Source organism: Falco punctatus (assembly GCF_963210335.1).
Source record: "Falco punctatus genome assembly, chromosome: 18".
Lineage (NCBI taxonomy): Eukaryota > Metazoa > Chordata > Aves > Falconiformes > Falconidae > Falco > Falco punctatus.
In genome coordinates, this window is record NC_137598.1 from 4,015,976 (window position 1) to 4,036,964 (window position 20,989).

General features: G+C 59.4%; 2 protein-coding genes across 8 annotated transcripts in view; both read right to left on the reverse strand.

The window, feature by feature from the left end:
* The window catches only part of SPATS2 (spermatogenesis associated serine rich 2), a 31,268-nt gene extending 21,943 nt beyond the window's left edge, over positions 1-9,325 (reverse strand). For 2 of the 7 annotated variants that reach the window (XM_080368798.1, XM_080368793.1), the window contains exon 1: positions 8,512-9,323. The gene's annotated coding sequence lies outside the window, so the exon portion shown is untranslated. The other 5 variants (XM_080368797.1, XM_080368792.1, XM_080368796.1 and 2 more) reach the window with 4 other exon arrangements.
* Positions 9,326-10,499: 1,174 nt separating this feature from the next.
* On the reverse strand, positions 10,500-13,551 carry DNAJC22 (DnaJ heat shock protein family (Hsp40) member C22). The gene has a single exon (XM_080368799.1). It carries the CDS (start codon positions 11,804-11,806, stop codon positions 10,778-10,780), a length of 1,029 nt encoding a protein of 342 aa, XP_080224925.1. The 5' UTR covers positions 11,807-13,551; the 3' UTR covers positions 10,500-10,777.
* Between the last annotated feature and the right edge of the window lie 7,438 nt (positions 13,552-20,989).

Consider the following 20,989-nt stretch of genomic DNA (forward strand, 5'->3'; position numbering starts at 1 on the left):
AAAAAAATGAAAGGAAATAAGAAAATTGCTACTGTACTAGCCAAGGTATACCCTGAGCCTCCCAGCTTGTCAGAGTTGTCCTGCTCACGGGTTTTAAGAGTAAAAAAAAAAAAAAAAATTAAAAAAAAAATCTGTATTTTGCTTGAAGGTGTGGTGAAACAACTAGGCAGAAAAAAGTGACATTAAATATAAAGCCACAAGATCCCTACAGACTTGGTACGGTTTCAACAGGCTCGATTCAAAGACACTAGTCACTTAAGCATGCACGAGGTAGAACCGGGGAGGTTTAGAACTCATCACACCCCAAAAAAAAAAAAAACACCCCAAAAAAACCCTAACACAAACACCACATTTACGGACTAAGAGCCATCAGACAAAGCGGGCAGAGTGGTTCCTACGCTCGGTGACAAGACGAACTCTCAGATCTCTCGTGTGTTAACGCAACCAGCATCCCAGGGAAAAAAGCAAAATTCACTTTGCTGCCAGCACGAGCCATTTTCAACGCTTTCGCCGCTTATTTCAGCGCAAAACACCAGCCTCCCCCACCGAGGCGGCGCAGGGGCAACTCCGCGTGGCGTTACATACGTGTCTTTTCCTCGCGTTCCTCCTTTAAGGAGCCGGGGAAAGCAGGGGCAGCAGGCACCACATCAAGTCGGATGACAGGTTAAACAAAGAACAACACTATACGCAAGGTGAGGAAACAATAGAGACCTCTCTGCCACGACAAACCTGCTTAACCCCAGGGAAGGATCTGGCCCTGTGACAAAACCTCAACGTATTCACAATCAAGCAGGGGGAAAAAAAAAAAAAAAAAAACACACAAAAAAATTGCAATTTTAATACGTAAAACACAGGTATCCGACGCCGCAAAAGATTTTAGTAAACATCCATCAGGAGACCTTGTACATTTTAGCAAAACGCACAGGCTCTTGAAAAGGAAACGCCAGCATTGAGAAACACGCATCTCATTTGCTCCATTATTAATTAGAAGTTCAACTCCACCCCGAGGATCAGGATTATTTTTAGGGATACGGTTCACCAGGCTGAGGAATGCAGCAAGGCTCCTGCCACCCGGCGACACTGCCCCAGGGTTTATCACCGTGAGCCTATTTTGATTTAAAAATAGACGTTTCCTATCATTAGAATTTCCCTTTATTAGCTCCCCAGGAGTTCCAAACTTATTTCTAACCAGTGACCGCAGCGATCTAAATCTGAGGCTGATTTGCTCGCTGTCTGTGCAAAAAAAAAAAAAAAAAAAGACTGTGCAAAAGAATTTTTTACCTGCAAACAGTCCCAAAACAAGAGGCGATTACAAACTCCTGCCTTGCTGCCTTCAGCTCTCTGAATTAAACGCTTTCCTTCGTTTTGATGCCTTGAGGTGCTAAATACCACCTCATAAAACCCGTGCCGTTTGAAAACTCTGCTCAAAAAAAAAATAAAATAGAGAAGCCGAAGAATTGAGCGAAGGATTAAGCTGCCGTGTGGGGATGCGAGCGGCTCCCGAGCTCGACGCTTGGAGACTGCCGGCAGGTCGAGCTCAGCCGGCCGTGCTGGCGGGGCCGATGTGCTTTGGTTTGCACGATTACACCCGAGTTTCACTTCCCTGCCTGATTGCTTTGTGTCCACGACCAGGAAACGCTCGGCAGCGTGGCCATCCAGCTGCCGGGAACCTCCGGTTACCTCCTGTGATTTTAAGATAACATTGGGTTGCGAAGAAAGTGCTTACCACATTGACCCACGATGCCAGAGTCAAATATTTTCGGTATATATGGCTCAAGAGTTTTCAAAACCAACCAACCAACCCACCCTCACAAAGCTGTGCTTTGGAGTAGTCTTTAGAATATCATTTTTTTTAAATAAAGACGGGCACGCTTTAATCTGGAGGGAGCACGGAAACACACAGGTAGTGACAAAAAGCTGTAACATCCCACTTGAGAGCATTTACCTGAACTCCCTCAAGTTGCCTCAAACTTAATTCATGAAACAAAGGAACATTTCAAAACCGCCTCTGCATGTACGTCCCCCAAAAGCAAATATCTGCAAGAACACTTCATTCAGACAGAGTCTGTAAAACAGACAAACTGTGGGGAAAAAAAAAAAAAAAAAACCAACCAAAAAAACCCACACAAACCCAAAAGCTGCCAGTAAAGAAGTTATCAGGAAACCTCAAAAAGCCTGAAAAACATTACACCTTATCACCCGAGAAATATAGTTGTACCCACTTCAAAGGAGAAAAATGAACAGTAATTAAGTCTTGGGGGGAAAGCAAACAACATAGAACAGGTTCTGAATTACTCCTTGGCAAGCTGAAGTCAAAGCAGCAAAGTAATAAAATAATGGATGGGAAACAAAACCCCACTGATGTATCTGACGAGTAGAAAACGGCAAATCTTTGCTCCTTGATGATGCAATTAATATTTCACCCGATATACCCTGTGGTGAGAATCGAGCGCCAGAGAATCCGAAGCAGCTCTGGCTCGTGTCAGAATCGGGGTGCAGGCTGCGGTGCGACCTGCCTTTATCTCCGAGTCTCCCATCGGCTGGAAATTTCACCGCGGCTATTAGCCAGGAACCTTAAACAGATCGGGGGCGGGGGGGCTGTAAAACACAGGAGGGTTTTTTAAAACCCAAGTGGAAATTTTTAAGACTGGTAAAATAGTAAGAGTTAAGACAAATCCAAATAAATTCATTAAGAGGGGTGAGCTCCTCCAGCTAAGGGCGATATAAGGCTTATACAGGGCACCGTACGCGTCTATAGGAACAGTAAAGCATCAAGACAAAACCGGCAAGAAATCTACCTGCAGGATTAAAATAAAATATCGTGGTTCTAACAGAATTGACAGGGGAGCAATATAACCCGCGGAAAACCCAACTCCCTGCCGTTACAGAGCAAGCAAGCTCCTCCCCGAGCTGCCCGCATTCAGCCGGTAACGGCAAACTTTTCCAAATCCCGCGGGAAAGGCGCATTATTGTTCAACGCACAACTACCGGCAGATTCCGTCTCATGAAGGAAAACATTTGGAATTTTACAGACAGAGAGTTAAAAAAGAAACAACTTCAAAATCCCCCACTCGCAGCACTGGTTTGCTCCGTCTAGACGGATTATTTGAGTAAACTTTCGGGACCAACAGCTCCCTATTTGAAGGAAAAGATGATGAAGAGTGAAAAATTTGTCTGGATTTTTGTTTTATTGTTATCATTAGTCTGTGGAAGGTGCTTTCGCTGAGAAATCTGGAGTTGTGAAGACTAGATAAATCTGGTGCTGGGATCTCGGGCAAGCGGTGGGTTCTCCCCAGCCGCAGCCTCGTGCCCAGCTGGAGCGTTAATTCACACCGTACAGTAGCATCTGGCTAATTGGCTTTTGAGTTAAGTAGTCCCTTCCCAAGCTATTTTAATCTTGTTGATCAAGCACGTAAGAGTCGTCCCTGTGAGTACACACAACAGCATTTCGGTAGAATAAATTGTCCTGTTTGTAATTTATAATCATTCTCAAATAAAAATCCATTTTCCGAGACTTCAGCACCTCAGAGGACCCAGGTATTTATCTACAAGCAGTGCCCCCCCCCCCCCGTAATGCACTCACGCAAGAAGGGAATTAATTTTATAGCATCTCCTGACAAAAAAAAAAAAAAAGCGACTATTACACTAGAAATTCAGGAACTTATTCTACCTGTCACGGAACACAGCTTGGAGGAGCAAGTTTAATAGCCCCGCTGCACACGGGAACACGCCGACATCCCAAATTCTTATCGACATCCCAAATTTTTATCGCCTTTGCTGGGTGCTGCCGGCCCTAACGCAGGGCACAAGCACAGCCGGGTTTTTCCCAGAGCTCTGCGGAATCCCTGGGGAATTTCCACAGCATCGAAACCCTAAGATTTTTTCAACAAATACCTGTTAAGTTACAGCAGAGCAAAATAAGCCTGTTCATCCCTCATGTTCCACAGATGCCTCGGTCGTTTCTGTTTGAAGAACTAACTTTTTTTTTTTTTTTTTTGCCCTGGACCAGAGCACGGAAGACATCAGGTTAGCGTTTTAATTAAAGCCAGGCAGCTTTATTACGCTGCATCTGAAAGGGAGCAAGCACACTGTTCAGCAGTGAGCGTGGCACAAGCTTGACAGTAACTTGGGGGGGGGGGGGGGTATTTCATTTTTCTCCCCCCCCCCCCCAAGACAATCGGTTTTCAGAAGCTCCTTCCAGCAAACAATGGCTCGGTCAGAGCAGGCAAGGAAGGAGGAGCACGGAGCGCAGGTCGGGAAGGTCTAATACCAGCACCCACCGCCAAATCCCTGCCTGCACAAAGCAGCTTCTTTTTCTACCCTGGCCAAATCCTTTCATGGTGCTGGATGAAGGCTCATAAAATGGTACACCACAAAAGAATCGTTTTAGGACTGGGTGGGGGGGGTGGGGGTAGGAAATAGTTCCTTAATATCACTCTTGGGGTTTGGGTGGGTTGTTTTTTTTTTTCCTCCCCCCAGTATTTCCTCAAGAATGAACTGAGCATTTAACCTCAGAGATAATTAGCTGTCTATATTCTGTTTAAATCCACACATTTATTGTTCTTTCACCAAATGCATTATGCAGAGCACGACTGGGCATTAGCTATTCTCAAACATCTACCTCTTGTAAGCTAATTGTGCATCATTTTGCAGCACAAAGAAGTAAAACTACAGATTTCAGGTGACAAAACCTTCCTGGTACCTATTCAGGTGATGCTACAAAACCCCACTCAGTGTGTTTACAAATACTTAAACAGGATAAAAGAGCAGACCACTGAGTTTTGCGTTCTTGGATTCCTGGCCAGGCACTGTTTTCCATACTCACTTTCCAGATAAAACAGGTATTGGGAATTGCTGGTGGGATTTTTGACGCTTTACACAGCGATGCAAGCGGAGCAATTGAACAACAACGAAACGCTCTGGAGTTGGACACAGATTTTTGCTTTCCTGAAGGAAAGATCTCCTCACACTTTGTCTTCTGGTCCTCCCTCCATCCATCCCAAGCTTTCCGTATCCCTTCCTAACCAGCCTGCCCAGGCGGGAACAGCTGCGATGGAAACTTGCACATGTATGTTTGTCCTGTGTAATTCTGCGTGCACCACTGCTATTTTTAGATCGTATTTGCCAGCGTTGCGATCTGGAAGAGCCTCGGTGTCTTGCCAAGAATTGTTTTATATTTAAGGATAAACACATGGCTTTCAGATATATTTTTACCTTTTTATCCCATGTATCTAAACATCAGAAGATTTTGAAAAGGAAGGAAGGAAAAAAAAATGGCAAATACTGCAGGAGATGCCACCTTTCATTGGTCTACTCTAAATGGTGAAAAAAAATCCTTCACCTCCCCCAGTTTAAAAGGGGTGAATGGCATTACCGTAGTCCTACTGGAAATCTTCCCTCTGCCTCAGCTTTTTCTGATTACAGCAAATCTCCAGGTCCATTATCCTAAGAGCGAGCTTGAAAATATTAAAAGCAAGCCATACAGTTTAATTGCCAGATCTATTATTTTTTTTTAAAAAACGCAGTACCTATCTTATCCCCTTCAGACTGCAAGTCACCTTTAGAGCTCCTTTGTCCTGAATCCAACAAGAATCTTCTGCTTGGGGGTTGCGTGGCTCAGAAAAATCATAAAATATTTAAACGCCCCTTGAAGAGTAAGCTACAACTACAAAAAAAAAATAAATCCTTATGCAGTAGACAATTCCTGCAAGTGGATTTTAGTTTGCCAAACCTGAGGCAACGGTAACCTCAGCAGACACGGCTGTGGCCACGTATGTGTCACGTATAGAACAGCGGCTGAAGGCACACGCAACTTCCACGCACATCGCGTCCCCGAGTTAAAGACGGGCTGCCTGCGCTTTGCTGGCCCACCGCACACAAACGACGTGCTGACCGGAGTATTGCAATAAAGGAAATAAAACACCGAGGCCCCGAGCACCAAGAGCTCAGAGCAACACTGTGTGATGGCAGGAGGGGGACAGGGGACCCCAGCAGGACCCCAGGGGGCACGTCCCACGCTCCCCAGCCGCCAGAAGGTTTAGGAGGCTGGCGGTACGGAGGGCGAGGAGAAGCTGCAGTGCTGTCGGAGCCACGCTTCCTCCCCTCCACCTTTCAGGAGGCAGCACCAACACTGACCGTAGGCACTTCTGGGGAGATTCCACCTTTATTCCTCAATCCCAGCGCAGCCAAGGCTGCGCTCCCACACCCCATCCCCCCCACAAGCAGGTTACTAGGGATGCCAGAAGCTGGGTGCCAGCTACGGTCACTCACACAGCAAACACTGATGCCCACTGTCCTTTCTGCTCTCCCAGACCTCCTCCAGATCCCAAAAATCTCCTGGATTCAGGCTCACGCTCCAGCCAGACTGCTTAACAGCACTCTCCAGCGTGTATGTCCTGCTTAGGAAGCACAAAGTCCCAGACCCTGAGAGTACAGCAACACGCTCCACGCCTGCAACTTTCAAGGCAAAAAAACTCAAAAACTCCAGCACCCCCAAAGAAAGACGCAGCAGCCAGAGCTAACAGAGTGGGAAATGCAGCAAAGTTAGTGAAAAGTAGTCATAAAAAACTCAAAATCAAGAAAATAGCTACCAGGCTCTAGCAGGAGGCTGCAACAGCTCCCACAGGTAGTCGGTGGGGAATTTTCGGGCGATTGTTCCCAGTTTACCTCCCATCAACTAACAAAGGTTCCACACAGAGGCTTTTGTTTCTGTTTGGGCATCAGCTCCTCTGACAGCCTGATGATGGCAAGCTGCTTTGCAAGAGAATTGATCTGACCATCACCCCTCAGTTATGGCCAAGGAGGATGATTACACCAGGGGAACCATTAAGGCACCCTCAGAAAGAAATCTCACACCCCTCACAGGTTTTTCTCCCCTTTCCAAACCCAACAAAAATCTTATTCTTCGCCTTCCTTCCTACAGAATCACAGCTTGTCTCTGCGGGCAAGGCGACTTCCCAACTTCTCTGCAACAGCTCCCTCTGCGGATACATGAACGCCTCTTTCTGCTGATCATCAAAGGTAAAACAAGAACAGCACCGATGAGCACCAACGGGGGGGGGAAAAAAAAAAAAATGTGGAGACCAAGCACTGGAAGCCAACCTTTAACTCACTGCTGGCTTGCTTTCTCACGGAGAAAATCCCGAGTGGATGGGGGTGGGGAGAAGCCAAGCTTTAGGTGTGCTAAAGAGCCCTGTGGAGGTAGAGGGGAAAATATCATTTCCCTCTTTGCAACTCAGCCTGCTTTTCCCCATCCTCCTTCGTTAATTATTTGCGTTACAGTAAGAGGTAAAGGCCACAGAGCAAGAGCTCCGAGAACACCGGGAGAAGATCCCTGCCCCTGGGATTTACGAGCCAGGTCGGTACAGGAGGAGAGGCCGGGATGAAGGACAGCGGGTGGAAGCAATGGGTGAGCTGGGCTCTGTGCGTGTACCGGCTGCGGCATAAATAATGGATTAACACTGCTGACCGCCCCCCCCCCCCGCCGCCCTGACTCATCACGGGCTGCCCCACACCCCCTTCACCCCAAAAAAAACCTCCCACTGCTTCATCCAGTCCAACCCACAAATCTCCTTCTGCAGCCTCCCCTGCCTGCCCCACCTCCACCCCGACTGCAACCCCTGCACTCCCCCCCCCGGGCCCACTCCCCCCCCCCCCCCGGCCTGTGCTGGCTGCCCCCTCCCCATCGCTGGGGGCAGGGGGGGGTCACTCCTCCCCAGCCCCCCTTTCCTCCCAAACCCCCTTCACCCCGCACAGGGCACCCTCTTCCCCACACAGCACCCCTCTTGCCACCCCGTTTCCTAGCCCACCCCCCAGGTGGTTCCCTCCTCCACAGAGCCCCCCCGACCCCCGACAAGGCCCCTCCGACGCCCCCCCGACCCCCGACAAGGCCCCTCCGACGCCCCCCCGACCCCCGACAAGGCCCCTCCGACGCCCCCCCGACCCCCGACAAGGCCCTTCCGACGCCCCCCCGACCCCCGACAAGGCCCCTCCGACGCCCCCCCGACCCCCGACAAGGCCCCTCCGACGCCCCCCCACCCCTCACAAGGCCCGTCCCACGCCCCCCCACCCCCGACAAGGCCCCTCCGACAGCCCCCCACCCCTCACAAGGCCCCTCCGACAGCCCCCCACCCCTCACAAGGCCCCTCCGACAGCCCCCCACCCCATACAAGGCCCCTCCGACAGCCCCCTACCCCTCACAAGGAAGGCCCCTCAGCCCCCCACTTCCCCACACGAGGCTCCTCCGACCGCCCCTTCCCCACACAAGGTCCATCAGCCCCCTCCCTTCTCCCGACAAGGCCCCTCCCGACCCCCCTTCCCCACACAAGGCCCCTCAGGCCCCCCTTCCCCTCTACAAGGCCCCTCCCGACCCCCGGGCCCGGCCCTCGGCTGCGCCTTCCCCCGCCGACAACCCTCCTCCCGGCCCCCCTGCTCGCTCCGGGCCGGCCCCGCGGCCCCGGGCTCCCCGCACTCACCGGCCACAGCGGCGGGGCCCGGCCGCCCCCCCCTCACCTCAGGCCGCCGCGATGCACCGGGGAGGAGGTGGGGGCCGCGGCCCGGCAGGAGCCCTCAACCCGCGACAGCCAATGGGAGCTCAGCCACCGATCGTTGGCCAATGGCGACGCGAAGCCTCCGCACCGTGCCCGCCCTCCTGAGTGAGTTAGCCAATGACAAGCCGGGAAAGGCCAGGCTCAGCCCGCCCTTCTTCTCCGCCAGCCATTCAGATGCGACGCGGGGGCAGGGCTGAGCGCTCTTGGCCAATGAGGGGGCGGAGCGGCAGTCCTGGGCGCGCGGAGGGAGGTGTTCTGCCAGCCAATGGCGAAGCGGCCCAGCCGACGCCACGGCGAAGGCCCCGCCCGGTCCCGCCTCCAGCGTGCGAGAAGGGCGTGGCCAACTTCCGCCCAGAGCCAATCGAATCCGGCGATGCCAAGGCCCTCTCCTCCCCGCCCCTACGATGGGCGGGGCGGGGCGGGGCGGCGGGTGCCGAACGTGGACGGAAACTGCCGAGAGCCACCGCCCTGCAGCGGAAACACCCGAACGTCTTCCGGGAATGGCCGAAGATGGGGGTCGGCAGGGGCTGAGCTCGGGGCTCCACCGGTTCGCGGCCCCGCTCCGCCCCCACCGCCCCCAGCCCCGGGCCGGTCCCGCCCCGCCTCGCCCCCAGGGGGTACTGGGGTCTGCACAGACCGCTGTGCAATAATTAGCACAAGGCCCCGTGTGATGGTTTGCACAAGTTCGAGTGCAACGGTTTGCACAAGGCTCCATGCAACAGTTTGCACAAGGCACTATGTGATGGTTTGCATGAGCTCACATGCGATGCTTTACACAAGCTCCTGTGCAATGGTTTGCACAAGCTCCGTGCAATGGTGTGCACAAGCTGATGTGCAATGGTTTGCACAAATTCCCTGCAACGGTGTGCACAAGGTGGTGTGCAACGGTGTGCACAAGCTCCGTGCAGTGGTGTGCACAAGCTGATGTGCAGTGGTGTGCACAAGCTCCTATGCAACGGTGTGCACAGGCTCCCATGCAACGGTGTGCACAAGCTCCCATGCAACGGTGTGCACAGGCTCCCTGCAGCGGTGTGCACAAGCTCCCATGCAACAGTGTGCACAAGCTCCGTGCAGTGGTGTGCACAAGCTCCATGCAATGGTGTGCACAAGCTGATGTTCAACGGTGTGCACAAACTCCGTGCAACCGTGTGCACAAGCCCCCATCCATCACTCCACAGCCACCCCCGTGCCACGGCTGCACCCCCACCCCCGTGCACCCCCGGCCCCCGCCGTGCGTCGCACCGAGGAACGAAGTCGCAGCAAGAGCCAAACCTCGTGTTCACCATCGCCACCCGGGCTGGGGGTCCCCGGGGCGATGTCACCCCCCCGCCGCCCTCCGGGGTCCCACCAGCTCCTCGTAGGCTTCCTGCAGCTGGATGAAGCGCCGCTCCGCCTCCTCGCCCCGGTGCCGGTTGTGATCCGGGTGCCAAACCTTCACCAGCTCCCGATAGCTCCGGTGCACGTCCTCGGCGGAGGAGCCCACCGGGAGACCCAGCACCTGGGGGCCAGAGAGATGCGCTGGGGTGGGACCCTGCCAGACCCCCCCCCCCCAGGGCCATGCGTGGGGCTGCGTGTGCCTTCAGCCACTGCAGGGGACCCCAAAAAGAGGGGGTGCCCCCCGCCCCTCAGCCACTGCAGGAGACCCCAAAAAGAGGGGGTGCCCCCCCCCCGGGCATGGCAGCATCCAAACCCAATGCCCCCCGCACCCCAGTGAAGCATCCCCCTGGTACCCCTGGGTACCCAGCACTGCATCCTGCACCTCAGAAGACCCCACACTGGGGTGGGACCCTGCCAGACGCCCCCCCCCCAAGGGCGAGGAGTGGGGCTGCATGTGCCTTCAGCCACTGCAGGGGACCCCAAAAAGAGGGGGTGCCCCCCCCGGGCATGGCAGCACCCAAACCCAATGCCCCCCCCCGCCCCAGTGCAGCATCCCCCTGGTACCCCTGGGTACCCAGCGCTGCATCCTGGATCTCGGAGGAGCTCATGCTGGGGTGGGACCCTGCCAGACCCCCCCCCCCGACAGGGCCATGCATGGGGCTGTGTGTGCCTTCAGCCACTGCAGGGGACCCCAAAAAGAGGGTGTGCCCCACCCACCCAGCCACTGCAGGGGACCCCAAAAAAAGGGGATGCCCCCCCCCGGGCATGGCAGCATCCAAACCCAATGCCCCCTCCCTCCCAGTGCAGCATCCCCCTGGTACCCCTGGGTACCCAGCACCACATCCTGCACCTCAAAAGAGCCCACTGGGAGACCCAGCACCTGGGGGCCAGAGAGATGCGCTGGGGTGGGACCCTGCCAGACCCCACCCCCCCCCAGGGCCATGTGTGGGGCTGCGTGTGCCTTCAGCCACTGCAGGGGACCCCAAAAAGAAGCGATGCCCTCTCCGGGCATGGCAGCATCCAAACCCAATGCCCCCCCCTCCTCCCAGTGCAGCAACCCCCTGGTACCCCTGGGTACCCAGCACCGCATCCTGCACCTCATATGCCTGCTGCTGCCTCTGGCTCCAGCTGCTGGGTTCCAATCCTGCACCACGTTCCCGTGCCGGGGAGCCACCGGTGAAGCCCAGGATCTCTGCCAGGAGCCGGGTGGCACGGAGGGGCAGGAGCAGCAGCTCGATGGTGGCACGGGGCAGAGCCAGGATGGTGCCCAGCACCCCGGCGGTGATGCTGAGCCCACGGCAGGCGAGCGGGGCGGCGAAGGCCAGGCATGCCAAGCCTAGGTGGTAAAGCCGGGCGGCCAGCCGCGGCCGTGGCATCCCACCGGGCTTGTAACGCCGGTGCCGGTGGGCAACAAGGCTGGCGGCCAGGCTGGTGGGCAGCACCGCCAGCACCCGGCCTTGGAAGAGGAGGGAGGTGAGGAAGGCTGCGGCCAGGGTGCTGGGTGCCTCCGCCGTCTGGTCGCCCACCGAGGACACCAGCTGCACCCCCAGCCCCACGGCCAGGGGCTGTGCCAACAGTGCCGGTACCCAGGGCAGCCCCAGCGCCGCCGCCAGCCCAAAATACATCCCCACCACCACCTGCCCCACCAGGCGCAGGGGGCTGGGGGCTGGTCCCTGGGGACCCCTGGGGACCCCAGCCCCGTTGGCAGCGGCCACCCAGCCAGGAAGGTGCCAGAAATCCCAGAGCCACCCGCCACCGAAGCCGCCCAGTGTCAGCATCCAGAGCAGCGCGTGGCTGTCCCGGCCCAGGTAGATGTGGTGCAGCCCCAGTGGCCCCCCCAGTGCCCACAGCCCGTAGGCCACCAGTAGCCGCTTGGCCATCTTCCCACCGGCTGTGGCAAATGGCTCGGCAGGGCTGCCCAGGGGGGTCACCGCCCCAGTGGGCACCAGCACAGCCCCAGCATCCAGCACCCTGCGGGATGGGCAGTGCAGTCAGGGATCCCAGGTCACGCTGTCCCGCACCGTGTCAGACCCCTCCAGTGACCTGGGTGCCCACCCTGGGGTCCTATGTGCCCACCCAGGGCCACTGTGTGCCCACTCGGGGTCCCACGTGCCCACCCAGGGTCCCACATGTCCACTCAGGATCGGTATGTACCCACCCAGGGTCCTACATGCCCACCCGGCGTCCCACATGCCCACCCAGGGTCCCACATGCCCACCCAGGGCCACTGTGTGCCCATCTGGGGTCCCACGTGCCCACTCAGGATCAGTATGTGCCCACCCAGGATCCTACATGCCCACCCAGGGTCCCACATGCCCACCCAGGGTCCCACGAGCCCACTCAGGACCGGTATGTGCCCACCCAGGGCCACTGTGTGCCCACCCGGGGTCCCACATGCCCACCCAGGGCCACTGTGTACCCACCTGGGGTCCCACGTGCCCACTCAGGACCGGTATGTGCCCACCCAGGGCCTCACATGCCCACCCAGGATGGGCGCATGCCCACCCATGGTTCCCTGAGCCCACCCAGTACCCTGTGAGCCCACCCAAAGTCCCCTGAGCCCACCCAACACACTATGAGCCCACCCATGGTCCCCCTAAGCCCATCCATGGTCCCCTGAGCCCACGTGGGGCCAGTTCAGCCCTGCAGCCCCCCCAGCCCCCATGCTGGTGGGGGTCCAGCCTGCCCTGACCCACCTCTCCCCACGGAGCTCCCAGCGGCACCGCTCCCCCCGCCAGACTTTGCCCCGGCACGTCACCGGGCAAAGGGCACAGCACCGGCATCACCACGCCGGCATCACAGCCGGCATCACGGCACCGGCATCACAACACCGGCATCACGGCACCGGCATCATGGCTGGCATCACGGCACTGGCATCACCACACTGGCATCACTGTGCTGGCATCATGGCACCAGCATCATTGCGCTGGCATCACCGCACTGGCATCACGGCACCATCATCACCACACTGGCATCATGGCACTGGGATCGTAGCACTGGCATCACCACGCTGGCATCACAGCACTGGCATCATGGCACGGGCTTCATGGCACCAGCATCACCACGCTGGCATCACAGCACTGGCATCACTGTGCTGGCATCACCATGCTGGCATCACAGCACTGGCATCATGGCACCAGCTTCATGGCACTGGCATCATGGCACTGACATCACCGCACTGGCATCACTGCACTGGCATCACGGCACCATCATCACCACACTGGCATCATGGCACTGGCATCACCACGCTGGCATCACGGCACTGGCGTCATGGCACAGGCTTCATGGCACCAGCATCACCACGCTGGCATCACGGCACCGGCATCAGCATGCTGGCGTCACCACACTGGCATCACTGTGCTGGCATCACCACGCTGGCATCACCACACTGGCATCACGGCACTGGCATCATGGCACCAGCATCACCACACTGGCATTACCACACTGGCATCACTGTGCTGGCATCACCATGCTGGCATCATGGCACTGGCATCACGGCACCATCATCACCACACTGGCATCATGGCACTGGGATCATAGCACTGGCATCACCACACTGGCATCATGGCACTGGCATCACCGCACTGGCATCACAGCACCATCATCACCATGCTGGCATCACGGCACTGGCGTCATGGCACGGCACGGGCTTCATGGCACCAGCGTCACCACACTGGCATCATGGCACTGGCATCACCATGCTGGCATCACCGCACCAGCATCATTGCGCTGGCATCATGGCACTGGCAGCACCATGCTGGTGTCACCACACTGGCATCACCATCCCCGCGCTGGCATCACGGCACCACCACAGGCAGCTGGGGGGGCAAACGGGGTGCCCCCCCACCCCCACCCCCACCCCCCCGCCTCTCCTGGGGTGCAGGACCCCCAGCACACCACAGTGCCTGGTACTGCGGTACCCGCTGCCCGGTGGCTGTGACCCACCCCCCTCCCCGGTGCCAGGGCCCCCCCCCCCGGATTCTCCAGGGTCAGTCAGGATCCTCAGGGTCCCCCCGGATTCTCGGGGCCCCCCCGGATTCTCGGGGCCCCCCCGGACTCCCCGCAGCCCCTGTTTGCTCAGCCACCGCCGCCGTGTTTGCCAGGATTAACCGGCTGCGGCAGCAATTTGGCCTCATCCATTATTAACCAAACCGCAGCCCCCCCCCCCCCGCCCCCCCCGGAGGGGCTCAACCCCCCTTAGCGAGGCCCGGGGGCGCTGCAACACCCCCCCCCCCCCCAGCTCTACATCCCCCAGGCGGTGCGGCCGGACGAGTTTTGGGGATGCATCGCCCCCTGCTCACTGCTGCCCTGGGGCTGGCTGGGGACCCCCCCTCTGCCCCTCCCCCCAGGGCTGCAGTGGGGCAAAGCTGAGGGGGGGGGGATTAAAAGGCTAGGATGGCTGGGTCCCTGGGGAGCCCCCCAGGATGCTGGTGCCCCCCCCCAGGCTGGCTGCCCATCAGGGCGGGCTGACAGCGCCCCCCCCGCCCCCCCCGCGCTGCCCACCCCGCCTGGCTGCCTCCCTGACAGCGGGTCCCTGGGGACCCCCCGCCCACGCTCCGCTGCCCCCAGCCCCGCCAGCCCCAACATGCAGGGGGGGGGGGGCACTCTGGCCTGGGTGGGTGCCAGACCCCTCCCTTAGCTGCCAGGACCCCGACCTGCAGTGCTGTGCCCCCCCCCCCCCCATTCAATCGACCGGGGGGGGTGGGGGGGCTCGGGGGTCTCACATCCCCATCGATTTTTTTTAAGTATCTGGATTTTGAAATGTCAAATTTGCCTTCGGTGAGCGGGGCCGGGGGGGCGAGGGGGGGGCTGGAGCCCCCCGGTTGCCTTGGAAACAGTAGGGCTGGGGGCTGCAGTAGAGCCCTGGGGGGGTCTCGGGGTACCCCAGCCCGAGTGGGGGGTGGGGGCTCCCCCAGCCCCCGCCGAGCCCCTGTTTGTAGGTGTAATTGGTGCCATTGATCAGCCCCGGCCAGCATCGATTTTCGGAGCCTTCGTGCGATTGAAGCATCTGTCACCGCTGGGGACACGTGGGGACCACGGCCCCACACGTGGGGGTCACGGCTGGGGACACGCGGGGACCACGGCCCCACACGTGGGGGTCACGGCTGGGGACACACGGGGATCATGACCAGGGACACACAGGGATCACAGCTGGGGACACACAGGGATCATGACTGGGGACACGCAGGGATGATGGCTGGGGACACATGGGGATCACAGCTGGGGACACACGGGGATCATGACCAGAGACACACAGGGATCACGGCTAGGGACACACGGGGATCATGACCGGGGACACACAGGGATCACGGCTGGGGACACACAGGGATCATGACTGGGGACACGCAGGGATGATGGCTGGGGACACATGGGGATCACAGCTGGGGACACACGGGGATCATGACCAGAGACACACAGGGATCACGGCTAGGGACACACGGGGATCATGACCGGGGACACACAGGGATCACGGCTGGGGACACACGGGGATCATGACCGGGGACACACAGGGATCATGGCTGGGGACACGCAGGGACAGCGGCCGGGGCCACCTCCTGCCTTCCCCTCCCTGCAGGCAGCTGAGCCGGAGGCTCCTTGGCCTTGAGCCAGCCCTGCCCACCCCCACGCATGTCCGTGCACAGCACCGGGGGCACACGCACGCCCCGTGCATGTATGTCCTGAGGCACATGTGTGCCCCAGTGCACATATGTGTCCCCATGCACGTATGTGTCCCCATGCACATACATGTCCCAGTGCACATCCCCATGCACATGAGCCCCAACGCACACGCATGCCCCCATGCACACACGTCCCAACACACACATGCCCTGATACACACACGCATGCCCCAATATGCACACATGTCCCAATGGACACACATGCACCAATACACACACATGTCCCAACACATATGTATGCACCAATACACACATGCATGCCCCAATACACACATATTCCAACACACACGTCCCAATACACACATGCACCAATACACATACATGTCCCAATGCACACGCATGCCCCAATACACATACATGTCCCAAAACACATGCATGCCCCAATGCACATAAATGCCCTGATATACGCATATCCCAACACACACATGTCCCAACACACACGTGTCCCAATAGACACACATGTCCCAACGCACATGCATGCCCCAATACACATGCATGTCCCAACACACACATACCCCAATACACACACGTCCCAACCCACACACATGTCCCAATACACACACGTGTCCCAACACATGCAGGCCCCAATCCACATGCATATCCCAACTCATGTGCATGCCCAAATGCACACACATGCTCCAACACACATGCATGCCCCAATACATACATCTGTCCCAATGCACATGCATGCCCCAATACACATGCATGTCCCAACACACATGCATGCCCCAATACACACACGTGTCCCAATACACATGCGTGTCCCAACACACAGGCGTACCCCAATACACACGTCCCAACCCACACACATGTCCCAATACACACGCATGACCCAACACATGCATGCCCCGATCCACATGCATATCCCAACTCATGTGCATGCCCCAACGCACACGCATGCCCCAACACACACACATGCCCCAACACCCCCCGCACCCCCCCGACCCCCCCCCCCCTTTTGCAGGAACACCGAGCCCACACGTGCAGGCGCGTTCCTGGCTGCCCAGCGCACACGCCTGCACACGCTTGGCCCCCGCTGCTCTCCCGCGTGTCACGCCGCCTTGTCACTTGGCGGGTAATTAATGCCACCGGCGGGGCCGGGGTCCCCTCGGACTCGTCCATCACTGCCAGCGCGGCCGCGCGCCCCGCGCCGCGATTAGCGGGTTGATATGTAATAGCTGGCGCTGCACATTAATACATTACACATGTCAGCGGCGCGGGCCGGCTAATTGTCTGATTTAAATGGCTGTTTGTCAGCGCCCGGCTCAGGTGGGCATGAGGCGAATCTGCAATGAGCCCCTCCCCCCCCCATATCCAGGCCCCCCCCTCCCCATCCAGCCCCCCCCCCATCACACCCAGCCCCCCCCCATCCAGCCCCCCCCATCACACCCAGCCCCCCCCATCCAGCCCCCCCATCACACCTAGCCCCCCTATATCCATAGCCCACACACACATCCAGCCCCCCCAACATCCAGCCCCCCCTTCATATCCAGCCCCCTCATCACATCCACCCCCCCCAAATCCACCCCCCCTTCCAGCCCACCCATCACATCCAGCCCTCCCATCACATCCAGCCCCCCAACATCCAGCCTCCCCCAAAATCCACACTCCCATCCAGCCCCCCATCACATGCAGCCCCCCCCCATCACATCCACACACACCCCCCCACATCCACCCCCCCCACATCACCTACAGCCCCCCCGCCCATCACATCCAGCATCACCAGGGTGGGGGGCAGCACAGCAAGGGGGAAGCCCCAGGACCTCGCAGTGGGGCTGGGGGGTGCTCAGGGGAGGTGGGGGGGGGGGTGTAGGGGGGCAGGAGGGGGCGGGGGGGGAGTGGGACCCCCGTGGCCCGGCCACCCGCCTAATTGCCGCCCGGCCAGGATGGATTTCTCGGCCGACATCCTCTGCATCCCTAATAAATGCCGCCTGTCCAGGGAATTCATCCCGGTCGGCCGCAGCCATCCATCTCATCGTGACCAGCACGGGGGGGGGGGGGGTGAGGGGGGTGAGGGGGGGCACAGCCAGGAGGGGACCTAAATATCCCCCCCCCGGGAATCCCCCATTCCCAAGGGATGCTCCCCCCGCCAGCAGGGTGATGGGCTGGTGGTCCCCCCCATGGCTGAGACCCTGCAGCTCATCCCAGCAGTGCCCCCCACCCCCCCCACCCCACCCCCGTTCAGTCCCAGTGCAGGATGTGGCCCGGTGTGGGGCAGCCCCACATGTGGCTGTGGGGCTGGGGGTCAGCGCTATCCCAGAGGACACACAGGGGACTCAGGGTGCAGATGACACCCCCACCCAGCACGATGTGGCTGCCCCTGGGTGGGACACGCCACCCCCAAACCCCCCACTCACCGTGTGCTGAGCCCCCACTGCCGAGGGGCAGCCAGCTCTGGACCCCCGACCTTTGCCTCCTCACCAATTAGCAGCAGATGCTAACGAGCTGGAGGGGGGGGGCAGGGGGGTGAGGGCTGGGGGGCGCATCAGGGGCTGGCTGGGGCAGGACCCCATGGCAGGGGACACTCCCAGTACTGAACCAGTGGTGCTGGATGCCGTGGGCTCCATCCAGGGGTGATGCTCCCAGTACTGAACCAGTGGTGCTGGGTGCCGTGGGTTCCATCCAGGGGTGATGCTCCCAGTACTGAACCAGTGGTGCTGGGTGCCGTGGGATCCACCCAGGGGTGACGCTCCCAGTACTGAACCAGTGGTGCTGGGTGCCGTGGGCTCCATCCAGGGGTGACGCTCCCAGTACTGAACCAGTGGTGCTGGGTGCCGTGGGCTCCATCCAGCAATGACCCAGCCACCACCAGCCCCACATCACTGGCACATCCCCCTCAGCACCTCCCCCCAGCACCCCGATGGGCACCTCAGCACCAGTTTGGCTGGCGGAGCATCACCCCCAGCGCGGCCTCGTGGCTCCCCCGGCAGCCACTGGTGGATCGTTGCCATTCAAGGACAATTTTTATCCAATTTTTTTATCCAATTTGGGCCAGGCCGGCAGCCCGGCTTTATTGCAAACATGCCCTGGATGGAGCGCAGCGCCCGGCCGCATCCAGCCCATCTATATTCATTTGCACAAGGTTCCCTCCTGGCCCGCGTGACCCGCACTGACACGGCAATCCGTCTGCCATCCTGCACCCCGATCCCTCTGCCATCCCGCACCCCGATCCCTCTGCCATCCTGCACCCCGATCCCTCTGCCATCCCGCACCCCGATCCCTCTGCCATCCCGCACCCTGATCCACCCACCATCCTGCACCCCGATCCCTCTGCCACCCCGCACCCCGATCCACCCGCCATCCTGCATCCCGATCCCTCTGCCATCCTGCACCCCGATCCCTCTGCCATCCCGCACCCCGATCCCTCTGCCATCCCGCACCCTGATCCACCCGCCATCCCTCACCCCGATCCCTCTGCCATCCCGCACCCCGATCCACCCGCCATCCTGCATCCCGATCCCTCTGCCATCCCGCACCCCGATCCCTCTGCCATCCCGCACCCTGATCCACCCGCCATCCCTCACCCCGATCCCTCTGCCATCCCGCACCCCGATCCACCCGCCATCCTGCACCCTGATCCCTCTGCCATCCCGCACCCCGATCCCTCTGCCATCCCGCACCCTGATCCACCCGCCATCCCTCACCCTGATCCCTCTGCCATCCCGCACCCCGATCCACCCGCCATCCCGCACCCCGATCCACCCGCCATCCCGGCACGAGAAACGGTGACGGCCCCCGGCCCCCTCGGGCAGCAGGGGCCACGGTGGCACGTGCCACACGCTGGCACCGGGAGCTGAGCACGGCAGGCAGCACCGGAGCGCTGGTTCTGAGCTGGTGCTGGATGTGACCCCCGGGGGGGCTGTTCGCTGCCACATGAGCTGGTGGGTCCTCAGGGGCGGTGGAGGCAGATGGTGAACGTGGAGCCGCCGGACACCGAAGCCCCCCTCCTCGTGCCGGCAGCGCCGCTGCGGGGGGGACGCGGGGACGTGGCGTGATGCATTTATTCATGCGCTGCGCCCCAGCACCGCGCCGCCGCCACCGCTCACACCGGGCTTAGCCCCCGGCTCCGCGGTCAGGGACACGTCTGTCCCCATGTCCCCACTGGGGTGACCCGCAGCATCACCTCGGGTCCTGCGTGGGGACAGCGAGAGCAGCCGGGGGGGGGAAACTGAGGCACGGCCGGACTGGGGACATCGCTGCCGTGGCTGCTGGCACCAGTGGGGGGGCTCAGCTCCAGCACTGGGCTCACCGCCCCCACGAATGGTGCTGAGCCCCCCTAAACCCAGCCCCCTCCCCACCCCCAGCAGCTGGGCACCGGAGCCAGGCCCAGCCTGGGCACCGAGGGCAGGATGCATCCCTGCCCCCCCTCCCCCCATTCCGGTATTTTTACCCCAACCAGGACCCCCGGTGTCCCCTCATGTCCCCACGGCCACAGCCTGGCCACCCGCTCCCCACCACACACACATCCCCCGCCTCGTGCTCGCTAATTAGCACTCGGGCTTCCCCTCCCAGCCTGGCTAATTAATTCACTGTTGCTGCTCATTAAGATCAGCCAGCGGAGTCAGGTGGTGGCGGTGGGACTCTGGCATCCCTGTCCCTGGGGGGTGACACGGTGGCATGGATGGCACCGGGATTGGTCCCTATTGCCAGGATTGATCCCTATTCCTGGGATTGCTCCCCATTCCTGGGATTAATCCCCATTCCCAGGATTGATCCCCATTCCCGAGATTGCACCCCATTCCCGGGATTTCTCCTCATTCCCAGAATTGATCCCCATTCCCAGAATTGATCCCCATTCCCAGGATTGATCCCCATTCCCGGGATTGATCCCCATCCCTGGGATTGCTCCCCATTCCCGGGATTGCTCCCCATTCCTGGGATTTATCCCCATCCCTGGGATTGATCCCCATTCCCAGGTTTGATCCCCATTCCCAGGATTGATCCCCATCCCTGGGATTGCTCCCCATTCCCAGGATTGATCCCCATTCCTGGGATTGATCCCCATCCCTGGGATTGATCCCCATTCCCAGGATTGATCCCTATTCCCAGGATTGATCCCCATTCCCGGGTGATGCTCCTGCCGCCGCAATGTGTTGCACAAACACCGCCGGGTTTTTTCAGGATCGCATCGATCCTGTGGCGTCGAGGGCCCATAAATCCATCCCGATCCCGCTGATGGATCGCCGGGCGAGCTGGCCGGGCCTGCAAATCCTGAACCTGGCGGGATCAATGACACACACGGGCGCTCCGGTGGGAGCATCTCCCCCCCCCCCCCCCCGCCTGCCACGCAATGCACACACGTGCACGGCGCACATCCGTGTGCTGAGCGTGCACAGACACGCACACAGCATGCACCCGCGTGCCCTGAGCATGCACGCACACAGC